At 30.2% G+C, this 27,152-nt stretch overlaps 3 protein-coding genes across 6 annotated transcripts, besides 2 other annotated features; 2 read left to right on the top strand and 1 right to left on the bottom strand.

Moving 5' to 3' along the window:
- Positions 1-3,048: 3,048 nt before the first annotated feature.
- On the top strand, positions 3,049-4,818 carry Bm10540 (Uncharacterized protein; the record flags this gene model as incomplete). Of its 2 annotated transcripts, XM_043082108.1 has the most annotated exons (7): positions 3,049-3,075; positions 3,221-3,307; positions 3,647-3,781; positions 3,948-4,034; positions 4,194-4,352; positions 4,517-4,590; positions 4,749-4,818. In XM_043082108.1, the coding sequence occupies 7 exons, from the start codon at positions 3,049-3,051 to the stop codon at positions 4,816-4,818; spliced, it is 639 nt and encodes a 212-aa protein (XP_042938042.1). The 2 variants fall into 2 exon arrangements, with proteins under 2 accessions (XP_042938042.1, XP_042938043.1); XM_043082109.1 differs by lacking the exon at positions 3,948-4,034.
- An 11,081-nt stretch (positions 4,819-15,899) lies between these two features.
- On the top strand, positions 15,900-18,750 carry Bm10542 (Uncharacterized protein; the record flags this gene model as incomplete). Of its 2 annotated transcripts, XM_001901552.2 has the most annotated exons (7): positions 15,900-15,959; positions 16,149-16,254; positions 16,644-16,782; positions 17,029-17,112; positions 17,203-17,332; positions 17,436-17,505; positions 18,629-18,750. In XM_001901552.2, 7 exons carry the CDS (start codon positions 15,900-15,902, stop codon positions 18,748-18,750), a joined length of 711 nt encoding a protein of 236 aa, XP_001901587.2. The 2 variants fall into 2 exon arrangements, with proteins under 2 accessions (XP_001901587.2, XP_042938041.1); XM_043082107.1 differs by lacking the exon at positions 17,029-17,112.
- A 635-nt stretch (positions 18,751-19,385) lies between these two features.
- Positions 19,386-19,421: a sequence feature (Short protein (BM_BM14243, VIO98854.1) was converted to a misc_feature.).
- A 146-nt stretch (positions 19,422-19,567) lies between these two features.
- Positions 19,568-19,618: a sequence feature (Short protein (BM_BM14243, VIO98854.1) was converted to a misc_feature.).
- A 5,949-nt stretch (positions 19,619-25,567) lies between these two features.
- On the bottom strand, positions 25,568-27,152 carry Bm4983 (Uncharacterized protein; the record flags this gene model as incomplete). Of its 2 annotated transcripts, XM_001901554.2 has the most annotated exons (5): positions 25,568-25,831; positions 25,914-26,037; positions 26,307-26,420; positions 26,588-26,731; positions 26,938-27,152. In XM_001901554.2, 5 exons carry the CDS (start codon positions 27,150-27,152, stop codon positions 25,568-25,570), a joined length of 861 nt encoding a protein of 286 aa, XP_001901589.1. The 2 variants fall into 2 exon arrangements, with proteins under 2 accessions (XP_001901589.1, XP_042938040.1); XM_043082106.1 differs by lacking the exon at positions 26,938-27,152 and having other exon boundaries at positions 26,588-26,610.

Genomic DNA, 27,152 nt, shown 5'->3' with positions numbered 1-27,152 from the left:
TCTCTTCCAATGTTAAGTACTGCGCATATTTCATATAGAGGGATAATTTAGAGTAAGAAGATATAACATAAACGTGAAAGTGGAATACTCTAAGTTATAAATTTCTATCTTTTGAAATTTTATGTAGATTACTGTTAGTTTTCAATAATCACTCACAATGATAACATCAAATTGGTCGACCTTTCAATTAAGTTTCCTTTAAAAGTGCACCTCATGGGAAGAGACAATTTTCAACCAATTTTTTGATAGTACATAAATATATGTATCATTTAGAGAAGTTTCTCGTCAAATTTTACTTGGAAATTAAAAAAAAAAAAAAAAAATCATTGCAATAAAAAAGATAAAATTTATTCAAATAAGGCCAATATTTAATGCATTCAAAATCATGTATGTTGATATTGATCCTGTGAAATCATCCTTTACTTCAGTTTACGTGATGATTTGTTGCGAAGTATTAAAAAAGTTTTCATAGCATTATAATCTTTGTCTGAAGTGTCTTTGCTTTGTTTCTTACCGATTCTCAATATATCAGTTAGTTTTATGGAAGGTCGCTTGTTTCAATTTCGCCTGTTTCTGTTTTCAATAGTAATATAAAAAAAGTGAAATGAAAAAAAACGAATAAATTTCAAATTGAGTCTATTTGCATATGACTTTTTTCATTTGCATATAACTGTGGAACAATTCTGATATATTATTAGTAACATCAGTTCTGAATAGCAATGAACCATAAAAAGTACCAAAATCATTCTCACTGGATTTTAGGAGGGAAATTAATTCAACTCAATTAAGCTAATTTTTATATAAGAGATAAAATCACATTCATTAGTGCGGTCTTGATTTTCTGAGTTTCTTTTTTTTTTTTTTTCGGTACCATGCAGCAGAAATTTAGATGCATATATTAGGTACTGCTGCTAAATCAGCACGAGTGGACATTACCTTTTCAAGTGATCGCCATTTGATGGAAATAATTCATTCATTACTATAAATGATGACAATTCAAAACGAAACTTTGTGGATCTTTTTTTTTTTGAATTTCAACGATACTTACGAATATATTATCATGCTGCAGTGCATTTACTAAGCATGCATATACATATTTCATACAACGTATTTCATGATTTGACGTTAGACTAAAATTAATTTAATAAGATATTCTATCATTATTAGTACAATTGACTTAAGAATTATTTAAATCTTTTAAGAGAACACTGACTAAATCCATTTCGCCCCATTTTTCATAACGAAGAATCCCAGTCTATCAAACCTAAAGATACAGACTGTAGAGAATAAAAAACATCAGCATTTTCAGCTGCGATTGAACAAACTATGATTGATTTCTACAGATTTTAAATACACTGAACTGCACAATCTCCTACTTTGTTATTAGTTGTTCCTACTTTATTGAAATTTCTCACAAAAGATTCCTTTGTTGAATTATCTGGAGTACTGGTTAAATGATAAATGTTGTCCTTCTTTTCCCATCCATTTGAAACTATTTTAAAAAGGATTGCAATCAAATGCGACAATCTTTGGAGAATGGTAAATATCGAAAATCTTTTCGATTTTGTTAATATTACGCTTGCTTCATAACTATTTAATTCCACTTCATAATTAATAATTTTTTTTCTTTTTTTTTTTTTTTTTTAATAAAAGGAAATCGTTTTTAACAAATGTTATTTTTGGCTCATTTTTGACCATTCTGTACAGGGAAATGTTCATAATGGATGTCCTTGTTGTTGTCACCAATTGAACAATAGCTTCACTGTTCTTTACGATCCGAACAGTGCCAACAGTCGGTCAGTCAGTCAGTCAGTTCGTAAGTGTCATCGTACTGTCACTCTGCCACCGCTGTCGCACACCGTCTGCTGAAGTGAACTGAGTGAGTGAGTGTTTGCTGTGACCACTGGCTTACAGCAAAACACGTAATTACAGTGAGTAAAGAGGAATTACTTTATAAGAAAAGTGAGTGTCACACTGGAAGATTTAAGTATTTCGACGTGGCAGGTAGATTGGGTTTACAACAAAGATCAAACAGTTTGCTTGTCACACTGAAAGGTCTTGATAATAAAATTAGTTGCAATTCTCGCGATATTAAGCAATGCTAGCAGTTCTTTGCTAACAGACTGTAATATCCCGGACAAGGCATATAAACTTCGTTACAATTGGAGGGTCAATCTTTTGGATAATGGCTTATCACTGGTGGTATAAATCTGAAATAATTTTATTTAGTTGAGTCAATCAGTCATTAGATCACAAATTTTTCTTTTGATTTTAACACAAAATTATTTTGACTCATTATAAATTTACTTCGTTTTTTCTGGCAGTCTGCTGAACAGGCAAATAAGCCTTCAAAGCATTTATTGCAATTTTTGATAGTATCACCATTATCATTGTTGAAATTTTGCAGTAACAATGGTGTGTTATTTTAAGTGTCCAAACAACAGAAAAATTACATATTTGCTTTTTAAGCTTTTACCACATACCCACATTCTTCATATCTTATAGTTTTTTTCATTTTTTCATATCTTATTTCTGTTCCGAGCATTAATCAATCTTTGATAGTATCACCATTATCCATTTCCATTTCAAGAGAAACTATATAAAATGTTTAGATTTATTTGTGTTTATGACATTTTTCTTAAATATTTTTTCTTCTGGAACAATATTTCATTAATAATAATCGAGTTCTTCCCTCAAAAACTGTATGATGAGAAAATATTTAGACGAGGCAACCTAGCGGTGTAAAAATTTATGGGAATATAGAAGTCTTAATTTGCTTCTAATTTACCGACAACTCTGACATTCCAGATCATTCAAGAAATTTGTTATAATGTTATCAAGTCAAATGATAAATCTATTTATGTTTGCAGAGAGTACAAATTGTTATCACTCTGCCATCAACTCACAAGACATTCTCGCTTTCATAAACGACCACAACAAACATTTCTAAATTGTCTCACTTTGCCGTAGTTATTGGGTCGAACAGTATCAATAATAATATCACTTAATATATTAATAATATCTATGCATGCAATAAGTGCATGTACAATGATTGCAGTTAATTGCCTAATTCTGGTAAGCATTTGCTGAGTTTAATATTTGAGTCGAACAGTATCAGTAATAGCATCACTGAAAAACATGAATTAAAAATATATTGAAGTTATATTTGTGACAGGACATGTTCTTTTCCGATTTGGAAATGATATATTTCTAAATTTAGGTGCTATCAGTGATGGAATTAATGTTGACGAGTTCAATTTACGACTTCATTGTCACTCACGAACTTTTTTACGCATATCCGAAAAAGGTCATGCCGTAGCAGCTCATTATGCATAAGAGTTATCGTAAAATAAATCATGCACTTTTTTTTTACTAACAAAAACTAGAAATTTAAAGAGTTTTTACATTATTGAGCTCGTTTTCATATCCACCTCTTTATTGCCCCCACATCATATACTAGTATCTATTTGTTAAAATAACTTTAAAAAATTCTAGAATGACTAGGTCTCAGTCCTGCCATCGCTGCCCAAATTGTAGAAGCAATGGTCAGATATTCAGCCAGATACAAGCAATTAATACAACTTCAACAAATTTCACTCTAAAAAGTTTTCGCTGCTTCTCCATATCCTTCCGATACTTTTTTCAGACGATACTGATTGCTCCATCACAAAGTCTTCTCAAGTACATCGCAATATCCTTATCGTTTTTTCTATCGTTTGCATCAATTACTCACTTTTCATATCGATATCAGCGTCTAACCCATACATATTTCACGATTATGGTAAATCCGACATACTTTCACTTATCAAACAAACATACGTTTCTTTCCTTAAATTCTTTTCTGTTTCGTTGAAATTCCGAGATTCATCATTACATGGTATATATGGATAACACAATATACCATAAAAAAAAAAAAAAAAATTAAAACGCAAGCTTCTATCTTTGAGAAAAGTATCAACTTTGGCACGATTGCTTCCTACATTAGCTACTCATCTACATTCAACATCGATAATCTTTATTATGTGCCTTCCAAGGTAAATTTGATGCATATAATAAAGTGAGAAAAAAAAGCAGCTGAATTTTTCGACCTAATTTCAAGAATATCGGCAGGACCAGCAGTATCTAATTTCCTTATCCCACTACTGTTGAAAGGAATTTCTTGTTATAAAACAATTTCTATTTGTCGCTTTCAGTATCGAATAGCACAATTTGCTTGTGCTGTACTTCATGCAATTTGTTCTTCAAATTCTTTTCAAACAACCCAAAAACTTGCGATTTTCATCAGTGGGGACGAAGAAGAAAACTTCATTGCTGCTGCTTGGTGGTACACATTACGTTTACGTTTCTCGACAGTAAGCTTTTCTGAATTGCATGATTTTGAGTTACAGATAACAAAGAGTTGATATGTGAAATTAAGTTTTGATTAAAAAGTTAGTTAAAAATTGAAACATTAATTTATCACTTCTTGCGCAAAAAAGCAAAAAAAAAGTTTTACTTTCAATGCGTTCTCTTTCAGATTTTATTCGCTGCTACTTCCATACTTATTTTATTCCTTTTCTTCCTGAATATCAGAAAAAATCATCGTCAAAGGTAAGCATATAGAGAGCTTTTTGCAACTTTCACTAGACAATCTTGGGAAGAATTGTGCAAGCTTGAGAATAAATAACAGCATTCATCACTTCTTTCGATGTGACCAAACAGAAATCAATAAAATAAAAAAATCAAATTACGTTTTGGTAGCTTTTCAGTTGCAAAATTTCCAGTATTTCATATGATCTATTGATTGTGGAACGGAAGGAAGGAATGTTTTATTTGTGATTTATTTAAAATGATAATTTAATTTGATAAATTACCATAAGCTATGCAGTGACTTCAAAGCATTCGGATTGCATCGAATATTTGCGTCAAAATCTTCAACTTTGGGAATAAAATATTTGAATCTTGAAAAATATGATATTTGCTGTCATCACTGCATCAGCATTTATTAATCAAAATCAATTTCATAAACTTCGAAAAGTTAAAAAAAAAAAAAAACCTAGATAAAAAAAATGAATGAAATCAAAAACTGAAGCGATCTTCAATTGTAATATAAATATCAATTAACGGGAACATCAATGGAAGTACGTTCCTTACTATCAATTCTGATAACTGACATTTATTGATCAAAATCATAACAATCATTAGAATGACACTAAAAGGCCATAAATAGCTTTCTGAAGCATTTCTCAACTGATCTATTGCCTTTGGGATTCTAAAAACTACATGTACCAAGAATACATGTAATTCAAACTCCACACGCCCCAAAAACAAGCAGTACTTGATGGATACCACCAACACCACCAGTACCACCAATTTTGTGCTTCTAATTTAGGAACTGGAGCTACCGTTAAGGAAGGCAAGATCGTTGAAATTAATACATCTCTTAAAGGAGGTTCTGTAAGCATCGTTCGTGGTGCTGTAGAAATAAGAGTGACACGTTTTGAAGTTGTTAGAGTTGTTGATGCCGTAGAGGGCATTTTTACAGTAGTTGCAGTTGTTGTTGATTTTGATGTCGTAGAGGACGCTGTTGAAGTTGTTACTGATGTTGTTGATTTTGATGTCGTAGAGGACGCTGTTGAAGTTGTTACTGATGTTGTTGATTTTGATGTCGTAGAGGACGCTGTTGAAGTTGTTACTGATGTTGTTGATTGTGATGTCGTAGAGGACGCTGTTGAAGTTGTTACTGATGTTGTTGATTTTGATGTCGTAGAGGACGCTGTTGAAGTTGTTACTGATGTTGTTGATTTTGATGTCGTAGAGGACGCTGTTGAAGTTGTTACTGATGTTGTTGATTTTGATGTCGTAGAGGACGCTGTTGAAGTTGTTACTGATGTTGTTGATTTTGATGTCGTAGAGGACGCTGTTGAAGTTGTTACTGATGTTGTTGATTTTGATGGCGTAGAGGATGATGCTGAAGTCGGCTATAATAATGTACTGTTAAATATGATGAAGTTGATAAAAATAGTGGAAGATGGGAAATAAAATAAAATTGATAAAATTTCCACAGTTCATTAACAGGCATCAATGATGTTTATTACTAAAAAAATTTTTTTTTTTGGTTTGATTATGAAAGAAATATAAAACAGTAAATTCAACATGGAGGAAAAAATCAATCGATCAATTGGATTTTTATTGACAAATCAATAAAAAATGATCATTTTATTCGCACAGTACTTCTATCTGATCAATTTCAGTCCTTTTATTTGTTAAAAACGATTATTCTGGCTGATAAAATTTAGAATAAAATTGTTACCATTATCATGTTGAACAACAAAATAGCGGTGAAGACAAAAGCAGATCTTTTTTTTGCGATCATCGTTTAATTTGATCAATCGGATTGAAATTAAATACAAAAGGAGTTGTTTATGAATGATATCACCAAGCGGATGCTTCATGAAATTTATTTACTTAATCAGGCAAGCGATGATTAAGCGCAGATTATCAACCATTCAAATTCCGTACACGAATTTTTTGCACATAACACTAACAGTTCCAGCATTCACTACTGTGTCTAATGCACTTCATTCAGAACGCATTGATGTAATCCTCGTTCTTCAAGTATGATAAGAAAATTCCTGTCCTACATTCCGTACCGGTAAAATAAACCTTCTGCCATTCACAAGTAAACTATTTTTCGCGCAACATTTGAAATGAAGGAATATAACTTCCAGTTTTTCTTTTCTAATATCTAGTAGCGACGACGAAGAAGCAGATGGCTTATAATTTGCAGTGTGACTGAAATGCACCGGAATTGTTATCGAGCCGAACGTCCTGCACTGAAAGATTTGATGACATTTATATAAGAATTGTTTTACTTTGCATTTATTTGGAATAATTGAATTGAATTGTAAGCATTGCTTTCCAAAATAGCACTACTCATCCAAAGCTTCAGGAAAGCGGGCATTGTTTAATGCAGCTACATCAATGAGGCTTCGCATTTGCATTCAATTGGTGAATTTTCTTTAATATAAGAGAAATCAAAAGATATGAAATGTAAACATCTTCAAATGGACAGAAAAAAGTAGTTCTTTCCATTAGAATCAAAATTGTACAACAAAACTCTGCTAATATCTAACTGTCTGTCATTCGAACATTTATCAAACCATTGTTGCTAATCATTTAGAAATAATGATTACAATGATATCATCCTTGATCAGTTATTTTATTATCATTCAACTATCTTTCAATTAATCTTATAGAAATCATTCAAGCGAGAATCAATAATTTATAAATTAAAAATATTAATCTTTTTTTTGCTGTGAAATAACCAAGAAATAATTACATAAAACCATTGCAAAAATAATTGAAAAGTTCAAATATTTATAATGTTAAGATTCTTGTGTAATTCTAATATATGATTTTACAGAATGATATAAGTAAATGAGGATATGTATCGATATTCACTTTTTTCCATGATCTCCCACAGACCGGTTGGAAAAGTTCGAATTGTTTCGTTCATTTAAAATTAATGGATAATTTCAGTTCATATTGCAAAGCAAATCAAACTTTTTGTTCCCATTTGTTTTTTTTTTTTTTTTTAAATATTCATAAAAAGGTCAAAAAATTTTTATCACTTGGAATATTTTAGGAGTCTGCGATCGGTAACCTGTTAACATTCACTTAAGCTAACAAGAAATGGTATATTATAGGCTGATTGATTTGTGTGCTTCGATTTTAAAATCTGAAATGAATAGCTAAAAGAAGTTGTATTCCTCGCTGAAGTGAAAATATTTGACATGGATTGCCGGTTTTAATTAGCTTCATTTTGCAAATTTATGTAAAAGTTCCGGAACGCTGCTTTAATTTTTACATAATACCTTTCAATAAACATATCGGAACATTGCTTGAAAATTTTTAGATTCCTAATTTTCTATAAAACAATGAGTTTTTCTTATCAATCAGTTACTGAAATAATCCATAAATCAATTAGCACACAGCAAATATGTTCTCTTTATAACGTTTATCCAAGTGATTATTATCATCACAATACTCAGTTATACTTATCATTGTTTATTCTTTGATTTATACCGATTCATCATGATAAATTTGATTAGTCGAAGAAGAATAAATCCAGTAGATTTGTGACAAAATATCTTTGTAGACTCTATTTGTATTTATATGTGCAACTAAATGGTTCATCATGTTTCCGCTTTCATGTTGTTCAGTATTTCGGAAAATCTTTATCAGAAACTTTTGTTGACATCAAATTGACAAATTGTGAAAACGTTAAATTATACATGCATACATATTACTCTTTCACTACTCCGTATTCGTTTTCTTTTCTCCCTGATTCCGCATTTCAGCCGTATCCTCTTCAGGAAACCATTTAATTTCATCATGCACTGATTGTGTTGTCTGCTCGAAGCGAGCTTCCAGGATACCTTAATGAAAGCATAATTATTCATTCATTATAAAATGATTTTTTTTTTTGAAAGTGTAAATGTAATTTTGAAAATATAAAACGAACTAAAATGAATCAATTTAGTTTTTGTTTCATTCAAGCTATCCAACTATATTCTTTAATTTGTGTGATTATTGGATCTACACTCACTATTATACTCATTTTTGATAATGATTTTAATGATCATTTTTGTTATACAGAGATAGTTTATCTTTGCTCAAGTATCGTTCAAAACATGTATTATTGAAATGATCATGCAAAACGAATTCTGAAATTAACTATTGGCGTCACTTAGACTATTTTGGATAACGTAAATTTTGCAAACTAATTATGCTGTATAAAACATAAAAGGATTGAAAATAGCATTATTAGAAGTATGATATTTCTGACATTTGTGCATGAAATTAACATTGAATTTTAAAATACTTAACAGTTTTATTTCACGTTTCTTTTTGTAAGAAGTTCCATAAAAAGTAATATTCGATAAAGGTGAAAAGTATACCAAACACTAGAAGTCATTTTAAAATTTGAACAACAAATGCAGGATAAGTAAGAAAAAATCTGAGAAAGACGTAAATTCTGAAAATTAGTCTTAATACATGTTTTGAAACATAAATGTTGTGGCGAAGAAATAATGAAGCGAATGGTCCATGCAGAAAAAAAGGACTAAATCTAATTTCATATCCTAATTTCCATTGAACACATGAAGTTTCATGGCCAATGGTCGCAAAATACTTTAACTGGGATGGAAATAGATGAGAATGATTAAAACGCGAAGTAATCGTAATTAAAACAAAACTGTAACTAGCAAAATATAGGGTCAGATTATCATTTTCCATTAACACTAGTTTTTTGTTTCGAACTTGAGTACACTTTTTTAAGAATTCTAATCAAGTGATTTGTCAATTAATGACTAATCGATTAGTGCTTTTATCTATAATCTTTTCAGCAATAACCTATATTTAATGCACAATTTAGATGAGCAACGTAGTTCATGCATCAAATATTCTTTTAAGTGTAAATGAATGAAATTAAATTATTCATAAATGAAATAACTTTAACAAAATATTTCATGGCTTCCTACAAAAAAAGAAACAGCTAACCGTCCCATGTTGGCATTGTCATAATTTCGTTTTCCACATTTAATAGATTACCGCTTGCTTCGCAATGCTTCTGAAATCTTCTTTTGCTTCCGATGCTTTAATTATTACAAAATAAACTACAATGTTTTATTGTAATGCTATCTTGTATTGCTATTGCTATATTGATGTCTTACCGCAGTTGCCATTGGTGCGATAATTTTACGCCAATGCAATCGAAGATTTTTCCACATAAACAAAATAATTGCAACCCAAATGAATACGGGTATTAGCATCCAATAAATAATTAACATGAAAATCCATATTCTGCACAAATTACTCTTTTATTAATTCTTTATCATTTGTTAATCATTTGAAATTTTTGTGGAGCTAAAAATAAGTTGATTTAATACAAACATGCTGCCGTTATCAGCTTGTTTGTTGATCATTTGAATAGTTTCTCCAACATATTTCAAGCAGTTTAATTTTGTTGCGATATAACTAGAAATGAAAATGAAACTGAGGTAAAACATACATTTCAGTGATTTATTCTCTTTAAAGAAATTTCTGAAACTTACTTTTCTATCCTTTGCATGTAAATAATGTTTGTTCATTCTATCTCCCATAATCATTTTGCTGACAACTGATCAATATTGCCTTAGTCTCAGTGACATTTGAACTCAAATTGTTGGCGATAATAGTATATGTTTTAAAATTCATTAATGATTAGTTGAAAAATGAACAAACACATTTATATCGTTTAATTCATAAATTGCGATAGTTGTTATCATGCTAGCAACGGTATTATCAAGTTTCGTAAATATCCGATTAGTTCCCAAATATGTTGGTTCTTCAATTTGCCGCTTTTGACGTTCCTTTTTGGTTACTGCATTTGTGAAATACATCATAGTCTATTTTTACGTTTCCCATAGTAATGATAAAAAAGTGTTGCTACTATTATTGTCATTATTAAGGAATATAGCTCGAGTTCTAGCATTTTGATGATAAGATTGCCATGTCATGCAATATGGAAGCACTGTGGAATATATAACTGAACACGTGAAGTATTTATGCTAGCAATTTCAAGCCAGCTTTTAAATTGTGTCCGTTAATCTAGACGATGATCGTTCATGCTACACTTTGGTGACAAGAATCGTGGGAGCATGCATCACATCTCTTGATATTGACGTAATTAACTTGTAATGAACATTAATCAGTGACACTGTTAAATTGTAGATGCTAACAAATACTTTGAAAGTGATGAATGTTACATACGCATCAAATTTAAAAGTTTTTGGTAATATTTTGAATTGATTGTCTGACGTAAGTCATCCATTTTTTGCATTCTTGCATCGTCAATTATTGACATCGAATTATTAACCTGCAGGAAAAATGGATACAAAGATCGTTAATATTTTATATCTTTACCCTGCTGCAATAATTCATAACTTGTATCAAAATACTTGGCAGTGCAATTTCTTGATCAATCTTTAAAAATATTTTCTATATATTGTCTAGGAATAAAATAACTTTATTGCAATATGAATTTTGCAGTACAAGTGTAACTTACCCAAGCAAATATAGAAGAATCTTCAACGATGCAAAGTATGTTTATTGATATAAACAACATGACATAAAACTTGCCTATAAATTTTCCATTTTTGTTCCTCTAATTTTTTTTTTGTTTGCCAATTTTTCCAGCAATCAAAATTAAATACTGCTTAACTTTCTTCTAAAGCATTAAAAGGTCTTTGGATTAATGATAAATGAAGCAAGAAACTTACTCATCATTTTTACACCACTGTTAGTATTAATGGCAATTAACCGCAATGGAAGCAATCAATTAAAAACAGTACAATAATCTTACCTTATCCAATCGTTATGTCTACATAATGTTTTGCCAAAATTTACATATTTTGAAACAAGCGTTGAAGATTAGCATTCGTTTGAATTCCCTCAGTGAATAAACGAAAGTAATTTATAAATTATAATAATGCTTAATTGTTGAAATCGTATATCACCTTATACCCAAAAATATGAAAAGTACGAAAACAGCGAGGGTCATTCTGAAATTTCAATAAAAGAAACTTCTGAACAGTAAACGTAAAAATACGAATTCAAATAACTGAATATATATTTTTAAATATAGACAAAAAAGAATAAACTGATCTCGTGTAGACGACCGATTTAAAAATTTCACCGTTATGGTAATGAAAAATCAGTGGTGATAAAACATATCACTAATAATATATTTTGCCTCCTTTTGTAAATTTGGCCTATTATTTCGTGTAATCGATTTCCAAAAGTAATTCATAAACAGAAATAATGATTAAAACAAATGCACTATCAAAAACGGTCTTCGTAATAGATCAACTTCCTTTTCGATTATGTATAGTAAAAAACCTTGCAGTAATAGCAATAATAATTATTATTGTCATTATTGTTGTTTTACTTACTAATAAATTAGTAGTAACTAGCAAGTATTTGCTCAAGAAATGAAAAGTAATATTGAAAGTAATGATAGTAATAAGGAGAATTCAACTCCATGGAATATTTCATGATTTAGAATGCACTACAAATGATCAAGTAGAGGGAATAAGTAATTTCTGTACAGACGAGAAGTTTAATGCATTTTGGTACAGACGCATATTTCATTACTGATCAAAAATTAGTGCACAAATTCTCTTATTGCAGGGAAATTTCTTGTAGCAGTAAAATGTCGATATTTAATTTTTGAAATAAGATTGTAATTTGTTTGTTACTGTAAAAGATAGTTCAATAAGTGTTGGCAGGTTTAACGTTAGACAACAAAAATATAGCTAAATAAGCTTTATGGCAACCATCAAAGGAAAAGTTCAGGAGGAGAAATTATTGAGGACAATGAGTTTTTTAAAGAAGGTTATGGTTACATCACTTAATCTTATTTCGTCTTAACAGCAACACTTTGAATTAAAAGAAGCTCCTTAATGATGACTAACAAGCTTTTTAAAAAACACATTGAAAAAAGTGCTACTGACGAATTTAAAAATTTTGTACTTTGGAAGAAATATCAACGTTTAGAAATCTCATTTTGTAAGAAGTTATGCTGAACATATTCAATGATATAAGACTTATAAGAAACATTCTGCAATTACTCACTTTTTAATTATTAATTAGTGTAAAAGCTTCCAAACAACGTAGAGCTGTTCTGCTCGATGCTTAGTTTAAAGCTAGAGCAAATAGCTGTATAAAATTCAGAAAAAAAAATTAGAAATAACTGTTTGAAATTTATACACAGTTTCTGATACTGTAATTAAGAATATTGCCGAAATTATATATAACACGATTTTTATCAGAACTATTAGCAATTGTCATTAAACTGGAATGATGATGGCTCGAAGAATTCAAGAATGTACTGCATGAAACTTTTGATCTGGTGATTTATATCAAAAAAAAATTCGTACGAATCAGGTTGCATGAAATGGTTACTTTCATCACTGCATCAGCATTTATTGATTAAAATCATTTTCATAAAATTTCGTGGAGTTAAAAAATACCCAAATAAAAAGATGCATAAAAGGAAGACAGAAGCGACCTTCAATTAGAGTATAAGTATTTATTTATTTATGGAAACATCAATGAATGTACGTTTTTTATTTACTTTTTTTTTTTTTTTTTTCAATTTTAATAACTGATATTTATTGATGAAAATCATACTGATCCTTAGAGTGATATTAAAAGGCCATGAATAGCTTTTTGAAGCATCGCTCAACTGCTCTATTGCGATGTTTCAATTATTGGAAAAAAATTAAATGGATTCCAAAAAACTACATGTACCATGAATACCAAAAATTCCACAAATAAAAACTCCAGTAATTCAAAGAACAGATTTGATACATTGAAGACCACCAACACCACCAGCACCACCAGTACCAAAAACATTGATCTGCTACACTTGCTATTGGAGAAGGAGTTGGTGATACACGTTTTGCTGTAGTCATTAGCGTACCTTTTACGGTAGCAGTTGGAATCACAGAAGCTGTAGAAGCAGAAATTTTTTCCGTTGGTTTCGATGTCTTAAGCGATGGTCTTGAAACTGGTGTTGTTAATTTTGATGTCTTAGAGGACGCTTTTGAAGTTGTTGCTGTTGCTATTTTTGATGTCGTAGGGGATGATGCTGAAGTCGGCTATAATAATGTGCTGTTAAATATGATGAAGTTGGTAAAAATAATGGAAGATGGGAAATAAAATAAAATTGATAAAATTTCCACAGTTCATTAACAGGCATCAATGATGTTTATTACTAAAAAAAATTTTTTTTTTTGGTTTGATTATGAAAGAAATATAAAACAGTAAATTCAACATGGAGGAAAAAATCAATCGATCAATTGGACTTTTTATTGACAAATCAATAAAAAATGATCATTTTATTCGCACAGTACTTCTATCTGATCAATTTCAGTCCTTTTATTTGTTAAAAACGATTATTCTGGCTGATAAAATTTAGAATAAAATTGTTACCATTATCATGTTGAACAACAAAATAGCGGTGAAGACAAAAGCAGATCTTTTTTTTGCGATCATCGTTTAATTTGATCAATCGGATTGAAATTAAATACAAAAGGAGTTGTTTATGAATGATATCACCAAGCGGATGCTTCATGAAATTTATTTACTTAATCAGGCAAGCGATGATTAAGCGCAGATTATCAACCATTCAAATTCCGTACACGAATTTTTTGCACATAACACTAACAGTTCCAGCATTCACTACTGTGTCTAATGCACTTCATTCAGAACGCATTGATGTAATCCTCGTTCTTCAAGTATGATAAGAAAATTCCTGTCCTACATTCCGTACCGGTAAAATAAACCTTCTGCCATTCACAAGTAAACTATTTTTCGCGCAACATTTGAAATGAAGGAATATAACTTCCAGTTTTTCTTTTCTAATATCTAGTAGCGACGACGAAGAAGCAGATGGCTTATAATTTGCAGTGTGACTGAAATGCACCGGAATTGTTATCGAGCCGAACGTCCTGCACTGAAAGATTTGATGACATTTATATAAGAATTGTTTTACTTTGCATTTATTTGGAATAATTGAATTGAATTGTAAGCATTGCTTTCCAAAATAGCACTACTCATCCAAAGCTTCAGGAAAGCGGGCATTGTTTAATGCAGCTACATCAATGAGGCTTCGCATTTGCATTCAATTGGTGAATTTTCTTTAATATAAGAGAAATCAAAAGATATGAAATGTAAACATCTTCAAATGGACAGAAAAAAGTAGTTCTTTCCATTAGAATCAAAATTGTACAACAAAACTCTGCTAATATCTAACTGTCTGTCATTCGAACATTTATCAAACCATTGTTGCTAATCATTTAGAAATAATGATTACAATGATATCATCCTTGATCAGAAATTACTTATTCCCTCTACTTGATCATTTGTAGTGCATTCTAAATCATGAAATATTCCATGGAGTTGAATTCTCCTTATTACTATCATTACTTTCAATATTACTTTTCATTTCTTGAGCAAATACTTGCTAGTTACTACTAATTTATTAGTAAGTAAAACAACAATAATGACAATAATAATTATTATTGCTATTACTGCAAGGTTTTTTACTATACATAATTGAAAAGGAAGTTGATCCATTACGAAGACCGTTTTTGATAGTGCATTTGTTTTAATCATTATTTCTGTTTATGAATTACTTTTGGAAATCGATTACACGAAATAATAGGCCAAATTTACAAAAGGAGGCAAAATATATTATTAGTGATATGTTTTATCACCACTGATTTTTCATTACCATAACGGTGAAATTTTTAAATCGGTCGTCTACACGAGATCAGTTTATTCTTTTTTGTCTATATTTAAAAATATATATTCAGTTATTTGAATTCGTATTTTTACGTTTACTGTTCAGAAGTTTCTTTTATTGAAATTTCAGAATGACCCTCGCTGTTTTCGTACTTTTCATATTTTTGGGTATAAGGTGATATACGATTTCAACAATTAAGCATTATTATAATTTATAAATTACTTTCGTTTATTCACTGAGGGAATTCAAACGAATGCTAATCTTCAACGCTTGTTTCAAAATATGTAAATTTTGGCAAAACATTATGTAGACATAACGATTGGATAAGGTAAGATTATTGTACTGTTTTTAATTGATTGCTTCCATTGCGGTTAATTGCCATTAATACTAACAGTGGTGTAAAAATGATGAGTAAGTTTCTTGCTTCATTTATCATTAATCCAAAGACCTTTTAATGCTTTAGAAGAAAGTTAAGCAGTATTTAATTTTGATTGCTGGAAAAATTGGCAAACAAAAAAAAAATTAGAGGAACAAAAATGGAAAATTTATAGGCAAGTTTTATGTCATGTTGTTTATATCAATAAACATACTTTGCATCGTTGAAGATTCTTCTATATTTGCTTGGGTAAGTTACACTTGTACTGCAAAATTCATATTGCAATAAAGTTATTTTATTCCTAGACAATATATAGAAAATATTTTTAAAGATTGATCAAGAAATTGCACTGCCAAGTATTTTGATACAAGTTATGAATTATTGCAGCAGGGTAAAGATATAAAATATTAACGATCTTTGTATCCATTTTTCCTGCAGGTTAATAATTCGATGTCAATAATTGACGATGCAAGAATGCAAAAAATGGATGACTTACGTCAGACAATCAATTCAAAATATTACCAAAAACTTTTAAATTTGATGCGTATGTAACATTCATCACTTTCAAAGTATTTGTTAGCATCTACAATTTAACAGTGTCACTGATTAATGTTCATTACAAGTTAATTACGTCAATATCAAGAGATGTGATGCATGCTCCCACGATTCTTGTCACCAAAGTGTAGCATGAACGATCATCGTCTAGATTAACGGACACAATTTAAAAGCTGGCTTGAAATTGCTAGCATAAATACTTCACGTGTTCAGTTATATATTCCACAGTGCTTCCATATTGCATGACATGGCAATCTTATCATCAAAATGCTAGAACTCGAGCTATATTCCTTAATAATGACAATAATAGTAGCAACACTTTTTTATCATTACTATGGGAAACGTAAAAATAGACTATGATGTATTTCACAAATGCAGTAACCAAAAAGGAACGTCAAAAGCGGCAAATTGAAGAACCAACATATTTGGGAACTAATCGGATATTTACGAAACTTGATAATACCGTTGCTAGCATGATAACAACTATCGCAATTTATGAATTAAACGATATAAATGTGTTTGTTCATTTTTCAACTAATCATTAATGAATTTTAAAACATATACTATTATCGCCAACAATTTGAGTTCAAATGTCACTGAGACTAAGGCAATATTGATCAGTTGTCAGCAAAATGATTATGGGAGATAGAATGAACAAACATTATTTACATGCAAAGGATAGAAAAGTAAGTTTCAGAAATTTCTTTAAAGAGAATAAATCACTGAAATGTATGTTTTACCTCAGTTTCATTTTCATTTCTAGTTATATCGCAACAAAATTAAACTGCTTGAAATATGTTGGAGAAACTATTCAAATGATCAACAAACAAGCTGATAACGGCAGCATGTTTGTATTAAATCAACTTATTTTTAGCTCCACAAAAATTTCAAATGATTAACAAATGATAAAGAATTAATAAAAGAGTAATTTGTGCAGAATATGGATTTTCATGTTAATTATTTATTGGATGCTAATACCCGTATTCATTTGGGTTGCAATTATTTTGTTTATGTGGAAAAATCTTCGATTGCATTGGCGTAAAATTATCGCACCAATGGCAACTGCGGTAAGACATCAATATAGCAATAGCAATACAAGATAGCATTACAATAAAACATTGTAGTTTATTTTGTAATAATTAAAGCATCGGAAGCAAAAGAAGATTTCAGAAGCATTGCGAAGCAAGCGGTAATCTATTAAATGTGGAAAACGAAATTATGACAATGCCAACATGGGACGGTTAGCTGTTTCTTTTTTTGTAGGAAGCCATGAAATATTTTGTTAAAGTTATTTCATTTATGAATAATTTAATTTCATTCATTTACACTTAAAAGAATATTTGATGCATGAACTACGTTGCTCATCTAAATTGTGCATTAAATATAGGTTATTGCTGAAAAGATTATAGATAAAAGCACTAATCGATTAGTCATTAATTGACAAATCACTTGATTAGAATTCTTAAAAAAGTGTACTCAAGTTCGAAACAAAAAACTAGTGTTAATGGAAAATGATAATCTGACCCTATATTTTGCTAGTTACAGTTTTGTTTTAATTACGATTACTTCGCGTTTTAATCATTCTCATCTATTTCCATCCCAGTTAAAGTATTTTGCGACCATTGGCCATGAAACTTCATGTGTTCAATGGAAATTAGGATATGAAATTAGATTTAGTCCTTTTTTTCTGCATGGACCATTCGCTTCATTATTTCTTCGCCACAACATTTATGTTTCAAAACATGTATTAAGACTAATTTTCAGAATTTACGTCTTTCTCAGATTTTTTCTTACTTATCCTGCATTTGTTGTTCAAATTTTAAAATGACTTCTAGTGTTTGGTATACTTTTCACCTTTATCGAATATTACTTTTTATGGAACTTCTTACAAAAAGAAACGTGAAATAAAACTGTTAAGTATTTTAAAATTCAATGTTAATTTCATGCACAAATGTCAGAAATATCATACTTCTAATAATGCTATTTTCAATCCTTTTATGTTTTATACAGCATAATTAGTTTGCAAAATTTACGTTATCCAAAATAGTCTAAGTGACGCCAATAGTTAATTTCAGAATTCGTTTTGCATGATCATTTCAATAATACATGTTTTGAACGATACTTGAGCAAAGATAAACTATCTCTGTATAACAAAAATGATCATTAAAATCATTATCAAAAATGAGTATAATAGTGAGTGTAGATCCAATAATCACACAAATTAAAGAATATAGTTGGATAGCTTGAATGAAACAAAAACTAAATTGATTCATTTTAGTTCGTTTTATATTTTCAAAATTACATTTACACTTTCAAAAAAAAAAATCATTTTATAATGAATGAATAATTATGCTTTCATTAAGGTATCCTGGAAGCTCGCTTCGAGCAGACAACACAATCAGTGCATGATGAAATTAAATGGTTTCCTGAAGAGGATACGGCTGAAATGCGGAATCAGGGAGAAAAGAAAACGAATACGGAGTAGTGAAAGAGTAATATGTATGCATGTATAATTTAACGTTTTCACAATTTGTCAATTTGATGTCAACAAAAGTTTCTGATAAAGATTTTCCGAAATACTGAACAACATGAAAGCGGAAACATGATGAACCATTTAGTTGCACATATAAATACAAATAGAGTCTACAAAGATATTTTGTCACAAATCTACTGGATTTATTCTTCTTCGACTAATCAAATTTATCATGATGAATCGGTATAAATCAAAGAATAAACAATGATAAGTATAACTGAGTATTGTGATGATAATAATCACTTGGATAAACGTTATAAAGAGAACATATTTGCTGTGTGCTAATTGATTTATGGATTATTTCAGTAACTGATTGATAAGAAAAACTCATTGTTTTATAGAAAATTAGGAATCTAAAAATTTTCAAGCAATGTTCCGATATGTTTATTGAAAGGTATTATGTAAAAATTAAAGCAGCGTTCCGGAACTTTTACATAAATTTGCAAAATGAAGCTAATTAAAACCGGCAATCCATGTCAAATATTTTCACTTCAGCGAGGAATACAACTTCTTTTAGCTATTCATTTCAGATTTTAAAATCGAAGCACACAAATCAATCAGCCTATAATATACCATTTCTTGTTAGCTTAAGTGAATGTTAACAGGTTACCGATCGCAGACTCCTAAAATATTCCAAGTGATAAAAATTTTTTGACCTTTTTATGAATATTTAAAAAAAAAAAAAACAAATGGGAACAAAAAGTTTGATTTGCTTTGCAATATGAACTGAAATTATCCATTAATTTTAAATGAACGAAACAATTCGAACTTTTCCAACCGGTCTGTGGGAGATCATGGAAAAAAGTGAATATCGATACATATCCTCATTTACTTATATCATTCTGTAAAATCATATATTAGAATTACACAAGAATCTTAACATTATAAATATTTGAACTTTTCAATTATTTTTGCAATGGTTTTATGTAATTATTTCTTGGTTATTTCACAGCAAAAAAAAGATTAATATTTTTAATTTATAAATTATTGATTCTCGCTTGAATGATTTCTATAAGATTAATTGAAAGATAGTTGAATGATAATAAAATAACTGATCAAGGATGATATCATTGTAATCATTATTTCTAAATGATTAGCAACAATGGTTTGATAAATGTTCGAATGACAGACAGTTAGATATTAGCAGAGTTTTGTTGTACAATTTTGATTCTAATGGAAAGAACTACTTTTTTCTGTCCATTTGAAGATGTTTACATTTCATATCTTTTGATTTCTCTTATATTAAAGAAAATTCACCAATTGAATGCAAATGCGAAGCCTCATTGATGTAGCTGCATTAAACAATGCCCGCTTTCCTGAAGCTTTGGATGAGTAGTGCTATTTTGGAAAGCAATGCTTACAATTCAATTCAATTATTCCAAATAAATGCAAAGTAAAACAATTCTTATATAAATGTCATCAAATCTTTCAGTGCAGGACGTTCGGCTCGATAACAATTCCGGTGCATTTCAGTCACACTGCAAATTATAAGCCATCTGCTTCTTCGTCGTCGCTACTAGATATTAGAAAAGAAAAACTGGAAGTTATATTCCTTCATTTCAAATGTTGCGCGAAAAATAGTTTACTTGTGAATGGCAGAAGGTTTATTTTACCGGTACGGAATGTAGGACAGGAATTTTCTTATCATACTTGAAGAACGAGGATTACATCAATGCGTTCTGAATGAAGTGCATTAGACACAGTAGTGAATGCTGGAACTGTTAGTGTTATGTGCAAAAAATTCGTGTACGGAATTTGAATGGTTGATAATCTGCGCTTAATCATCGCTTGCCTGATTAAGTAAATAAATTTCATGAAGCATCCGCTTGGTGATATCATTCATAAACAACTCCTTTTGTATTTAATTTCAATCCGATTGATCAAATTAAACGATGATCGCAAAAAAAAGATCTGCTTTTGTCTTCACCGCTATTTTGTTGTTCAACATGATAATGGTAACAATTTTATTCTAAATTTTATCAGCCAGAATAATCGTTTTTAACAAATAAAAGGACTGAAATTGATCAGATAGAAGTACTGTGCGAATAAAATGATCATTTTTTATTGATTTGTCAATAAAAAATCCAATTGATCGATTGATTTTTTCCTCCATGTTGAATTTACTGTTTTATATTTCTTTCATAATCAAACCAAAAAAAAAAATTTTTTTAGTAATAAACATCATTGATGCCTGTTAATGAACTGTGGAAATTTTATCAATTTTATTTTATTTCCCATCTTCCACTATTTTTATCAACTTCATCATATTTAACAGTACATTATTATAGCCGACTTCAGCATCATCCTCTACGCCATCAAAATCAACAACATCAGTAACAACTTCAACAGCGTCCTCTACGACATCAAAATCAACAACATCAGTAACAACTTCAACAGCGTCCTCTACGACATCAAAATCAACAACATCAGTAACAACTTCAACAGCGTCCTCTACGACATCAAAATCAACAACATCAGTAACAACTTCAACAGCGTCCTCTACGACATCAAAATCAACAACATCAGTAACAACTTCAACAGCGTCCTCTACGACATCACAATCAACAACATCAGTAACAACTTCAACAGCGTCCTCTACGACATCAAAATCAACAACATCAGTAACAACTTCAACAGCGTCCTCTACGACATCAAAATCAACAACATCAGTAACAACTTCAACAGCGTCCTCTACGACATCAAAATCAACAACAACTGCAACTACTGTAAAAATGCCCTCTACGGCATCAACAACTCTAACAACTTCAAAACGTGTCACTCTTATTTCTACAGCACCACGAACGATGCTTACAGAACCTCCTTTAAGAGATGTATTAATTTCAACGATCTTGCCTTCCTTAACGGTAGCTCCAGTTCCTAAATTAGAAGCACAAAATTGGTGGTACTGGTGGTGTTGGTGGTATCCATCAAGTACTGCTTGTTTTTGGGGCGTGTGGAGTTTGAATTACATGTATTCTTGGTACATGTAGTTTTTAGAATCCCAAAGGCAATAGATCAGTTGAGAAATGCTTCAGAAAGCTATTTATGGCCTTTTAGTGTCATTCTAATGATTGTTATGATTTTGATCAATAAATGTCAGTTATCAGAATTGATAGTAAGGAACGTACTTCCATTGATGTTCCCGTTAATTGATATTTATATTACAATTGAAGATCGCTTCAGTTTTTGATTTCATTCATTTTTTTTATCTAGGTTTTTTTTTTTTTTTTTAACTTTTCGAAGTTTATGAAATTGATTTTGATTAATAAATGCTGATGCAGTGATGACAGCAAATATCTTATTTTTCAAGATTCAAATATTTTATTCCCAAAGTTGAAGATTTTGACACAAATATTCGATGCAATCCGAATGCTTTGAACTTCTATTATTTCTTATGGAGCCAAATCAGTAATATCGCATTATATATAATTTAAGTAGTTTTTAGTGTTGGTAATCTTATATAACAAATTTTGGACAACAGGCGAATATTGAAAAAAATTTAGCATTATATATAATTTAGGTAACTTCTGTTTTGAACTCCCCTCTTGTTTAAGTAATTTGTGCTTAACAGACAAAACTTATTGTAAAGATTTATCATTTTTGAACGATTGATGGTAACCTTATCCAATAATTATTGGTCAATAGATAAACATTAATAATTTGAAGATGGTTTCATGGTTTCAAAATTGATATGGGTTGAGTCGTAGTTTAGAACTGTCAAAAGGTTAAAGTGATGATTCTCCATGAAACAAACCTGGTAATGAATTCTAATTCCCTATATATCAGCATATTATAATGTAATGCATAGGATACAAAATAACTAATGTAAGTGAAAAAGGCTGTGTAAAAGAAGATCTGATAACAGCAAAACGACTGATATGCGACTGGTTATTTATCAGATAGAAAACTTTTGCATATTTCGGCAATTGAACCAAAGATAAACATGGTAATGAAAATAAGGATAAGAAATAACTCATCACATTAGATAGTGTAACATTTATCAAATTATAGTTTTGCAGTGCATCACTTAAGGAAAAAATATTTGCAACACAAATTATTGCAACGCTAGGCTGGATTCTCAGTTCGTATTATAAACGGAATAAGGATGACTACTTTTTTTTATTTCCTTAGCTTCAGGATATTTCGGTATATGAAATGTGTAACTTAATTTTAATTAAATTAGAACTATTAATTAATAAATTAGAACTGTTAAATAATTAGATAGAAAAGGATAATGTGTGTTGTCGATCATATTGTTGTGAAAGGTAGTCTTTGGTCTGTGAGATACAAAAGTTAATGGACTTACGTTGATTGTTGTGTTCCGCTCGCAGCGTTAAAGATAGTAAGCGTCAAATACGCTATTTTTTTATAATACAGCAGTGAAACTATTGTAAGTTTATTCTTATAAAGCGTTATTAATAATCTGAGCAGTAAAAAATCGGAAGTTGAGTTTCGTTATGACGCTTATAGTCGACAACAAAATCTTGTTTATCATGATTGCATTTATATGTGTGAGGATTGGGCGTGCTTACGGTAAGATCATACATGTGAGGGATTGGAAGTGTTTACTTTAAGATCATATATGTAAAGGGTTAAGCATGTATATGGTAAATCAATCATGTGCGGAATTGGAGGTGTTTACAATAAGATCATATAAGGAATTTAAAGAAAGAGATTATGATGAGAGCTAATTTCACATAAAATCACATGAGTAATAAATCTTAAGAAGTCAAATTTATGGAGAAATGATTCATGATACTATAAGATTGTTTACAATTTAAAAATGATTTATTAGTTTTTCTTTAAATTAACCTTGTTATTTTAGTTAGAGTTTCGCGAAATTTCGATTCGCGACACATGTAATCTTATTGTATTTTGCAGAAAACATTCACTGTACGGCGCTTCATTTGATTTCATAGCTCTTTTCTTCGAAGAGAATAACGTTTTGCTGAATATTCTGTCCATTTCAACAGTATAATGATAATGTGAATGAGTTGATGATCTTGATCCAGGAAGTGCAAGACTTTGGTATGTATTTATATTATCAGTATGATATCATTACAACTATTAATATATTCATTAGAATTGAAAACGATTATTTGTTTACTACTGATAATTTATTTAGTCATTAGATATATCTCGATGTACTCATAAATAAATCATAAATAATTCCAATTATATGGATAAGCTAATTATTGTTTCAATTTTTTTGTGCAGAAAATTTTTTATATTAAAATGTATTCAATGTATTCAATCATGTATAATATTAATAGATATTCATATTTTCGTGAAATTGAAAAAAAAAAAAAATGGACAATGTCGTATAGATGAATTTTCGTTAGCATAATATCTAATTACCTTTTCCCACTACTGTTGAAAATAATTTCTTGTTATAAAACAATTTCTATGTGTCGCTTTCAGTATCGAATAGCACAATTTGCTTGTGCTGTACTTCATACAATTTGCTCTTCAAATTCTTTTCAAACAACCCAAAAACTTGCGATTTTCATCAGTGGGGACGAAGAAGAAAACTTCATTGCTGCTGCTTGGTGGTACACATTACGTTTACGTTTCTCGACAGTAAGCTTTTCTGAATTGCATGATTTTGAGTTACAGATAACAAAGAGTTGATATGTGAAATTAAGTTTTGATTAAAAAGTTAGTTAAAAATTGAAACATTAATTTATCACTTCTTGCGCAAAAAAGCAAAAAAAAAGTTTTACTTTCAATGCGTTCTCTTTCAGATTTTATTCGCTGCTACTTCCATACTTATTTTATTCCTTTTCTTCCTGAATATCAGAAAAAATCATCGTCAAAGGTAAGCATATAGAGAGCTTTTTGCAACTTTCACTAGACAATCTTGGGAAGAATTGTGCAAGCTTGAGAATAAATAACAGCATTCATCACTTCTTTCGATGTGACCAAACAGAAATCAATAAAATAAAAAAATCAAATTACGTTTTGGTAGCTTTTCAGTTGCAAAATTTCCAGTATTTCATATGATCTATTGATTGTGGAACGGAAGGAAGGAATGTTTTATTTGTGATTTATTTAAAATGATAATTTAATTTGATAAATTACCATAAGCTATGCAGTGACTTCAAAGTAATTTATTTCACTGCAAAAACGGCAGATCATCACTTAGGTAGCGTGCGAAAACAAGAGAAAGCAATATTTAGATAGAAATCAGCTTTCATTCTCAAGACTCTTGAGAAACATTCTTACAAATCTGGCAATATAATAAACTAGTCTGACAATTAATTCGGATTAGTTTTTTGCTCCGCAAACGGCGGAAAACAGCCAAAAGAAAATAAAATTTGAATGAACGTTAGTTTCTACCTTTTCTTTTTCGAATTTTTTTCCGCAGCTTTTTTTTAAAAAGCTGCGGAAATTTAAACAGAATCACACATTCGGTGTGAGTGAAAAGTTAGGATGCAGACTAGAGATTTGAAAAAGCATTTGGCTTGGACAAAAACACGGGTGTATATCAGAAATGTGAGAATATAAGAAAAAAATAAGCTCTTCGGATAGGATATGTAATTTTTCTGCAAAGTATGAATTTACATTGTGTATGTATCTTGCAAATTTATTTCTCTTCTCAAAAAAGGGTTTTGAGCAAATAAAATGATGGAAAGTTATAAATGCAGAATTTGTAAAGTTAAGAAGTTACACAATTTATATCGTATGATTAAGAAATTTAGAAGTTCTCATCGCTTATTTTTGTCATACACAATAAATATAAACAACGATGAACTCATTGATTAGTAGATCAGAATATTAAGATCTGAAAATGGAAGCAGTTCCACATGCTATATAACAAAGAAAATAAGATCAAAATTATAGCACTATTACTGACAACTGAATGAGCATTATTGAAAGGAAGATAGACGATATCATCTGCAGGACATGGTTGATATGTTAATGAGAGTGACCTTTTCAAGTTTTTCCATTTCAACGGTTTCTTCTTACAATCCATAAGTTGGAAATTCTTGGTCAAACATAAACGCACATCAGCTAACAACCAACTTTTGGTCTGCAAGGGTTGAATCTTGAATGCGTGGAAACAACAGCTATCAAGAAAACAATAAGCTATTAAGTAAGCTATATAGAAATACCTGTTTATCTTGTAAGCAATGAAATTCCACATTTTTTCCATAAGCAGATCTTAAACTTTGATGCAATAGTAGCCGGTCGTATAACTTTTCTTGTGATGGAATGATTTCTTGCTTTTCTAATATACTGTAAACTTAAACTTTAAGACCATCTACTAATTAGAAAAAAATCCAAATAATAGTGTCTTTCGAACAATATTAGTAGGTCGTTTAAGGCCTACATTACGATCGTTTAAGAAAAGTTGACAAATTTGTCTCAAAAATTTTTCCTGTCCAAATTATAATCATACTCTTCAAGAAAAAAAAGGAAATTTCACTGTGAATTAGGTAGAAACCTGATTGAATGGATTTATCACTGACGATCATTGCTTATAATTAGAAATCAAAAAGTGGTACCCGAAGATATCAAACTGTTTATAGAGAGCGAGAGATTTGCTGAAATACTTTAATTCATCACTGACTTCTTCTACAATTTCCGCACACGTTCCATGCTTTTCCCACTCGTGTTTCCTGAAAACTGTGTCATTTACTGAAAACAAAACATTGCTAAATCAAAAAAAAAAAAAACAAGATTTTCGTCACTATGCCACAGTGTTGAAGAGAAACTTGAAAGACGAAACTGAGAGTCAGAATTCTTTAACGTTAATTCTTCCGATAATAAAAATATTTGATCTTACCATAATGACGATACGGATCGCATCACAAACAAATTTGGCCAGTACTTTTCCAATTTTTGTTTGATTGGAAGAAGTTTGGATAATACAAACTTTTTCGTGTCGCTACCACAAAATTGCGGGAATGATCCGTCATTACGCTGTGGCCTTAAAATCATGAAAACTCTAAATTAAGATATCTAGAAACAACTTAGATAGAATATACGAATAAATTAAAATCTATAAAGGAGAAAAGGAAGATCCTTTATTACATCTGAAAAATTCAAAACTTGAACTCCAAATTTTCTCATAACCTTTCTGGATATGAGAATTTGAAAAAAAAAAATTCCAAAGTTCAGAATTTTTCCACCTACCACAACCCATGAATTGTCCATGAGGCAGCATCGGCAGGAACTTTGCAAAAATTATCAATCGTCTTCTTGACAATAAATTTAGTAGCTCCACCATAGGCATGACAAACAGATGTTGGATAAATTAAAGTTAGCTCAAAATAATCGAAACTATCAACTTTTGCAATATTCATATGGGCCAACGCCGTTGCTTTTAGCAGCAAAACTAATATAATCAT

Source organism: Brugia malayi, assembly GCF_000002995.4.
Source record: "Brugia malayi strain FR3 genome assembly, contig: Bm_v4_Chr4_scaffold_001, whole genome shotgun sequence".
Classification (NCBI taxonomy): Eukaryota; Metazoa; Nematoda; class Chromadorea; order Rhabditida; family Onchocercidae; genus Brugia; species Brugia malayi.
The sequence above is the reverse complement of the archived record's forward strand: the minus strand, read 5'-3'. Positions and strand labels throughout refer to the sequence as shown.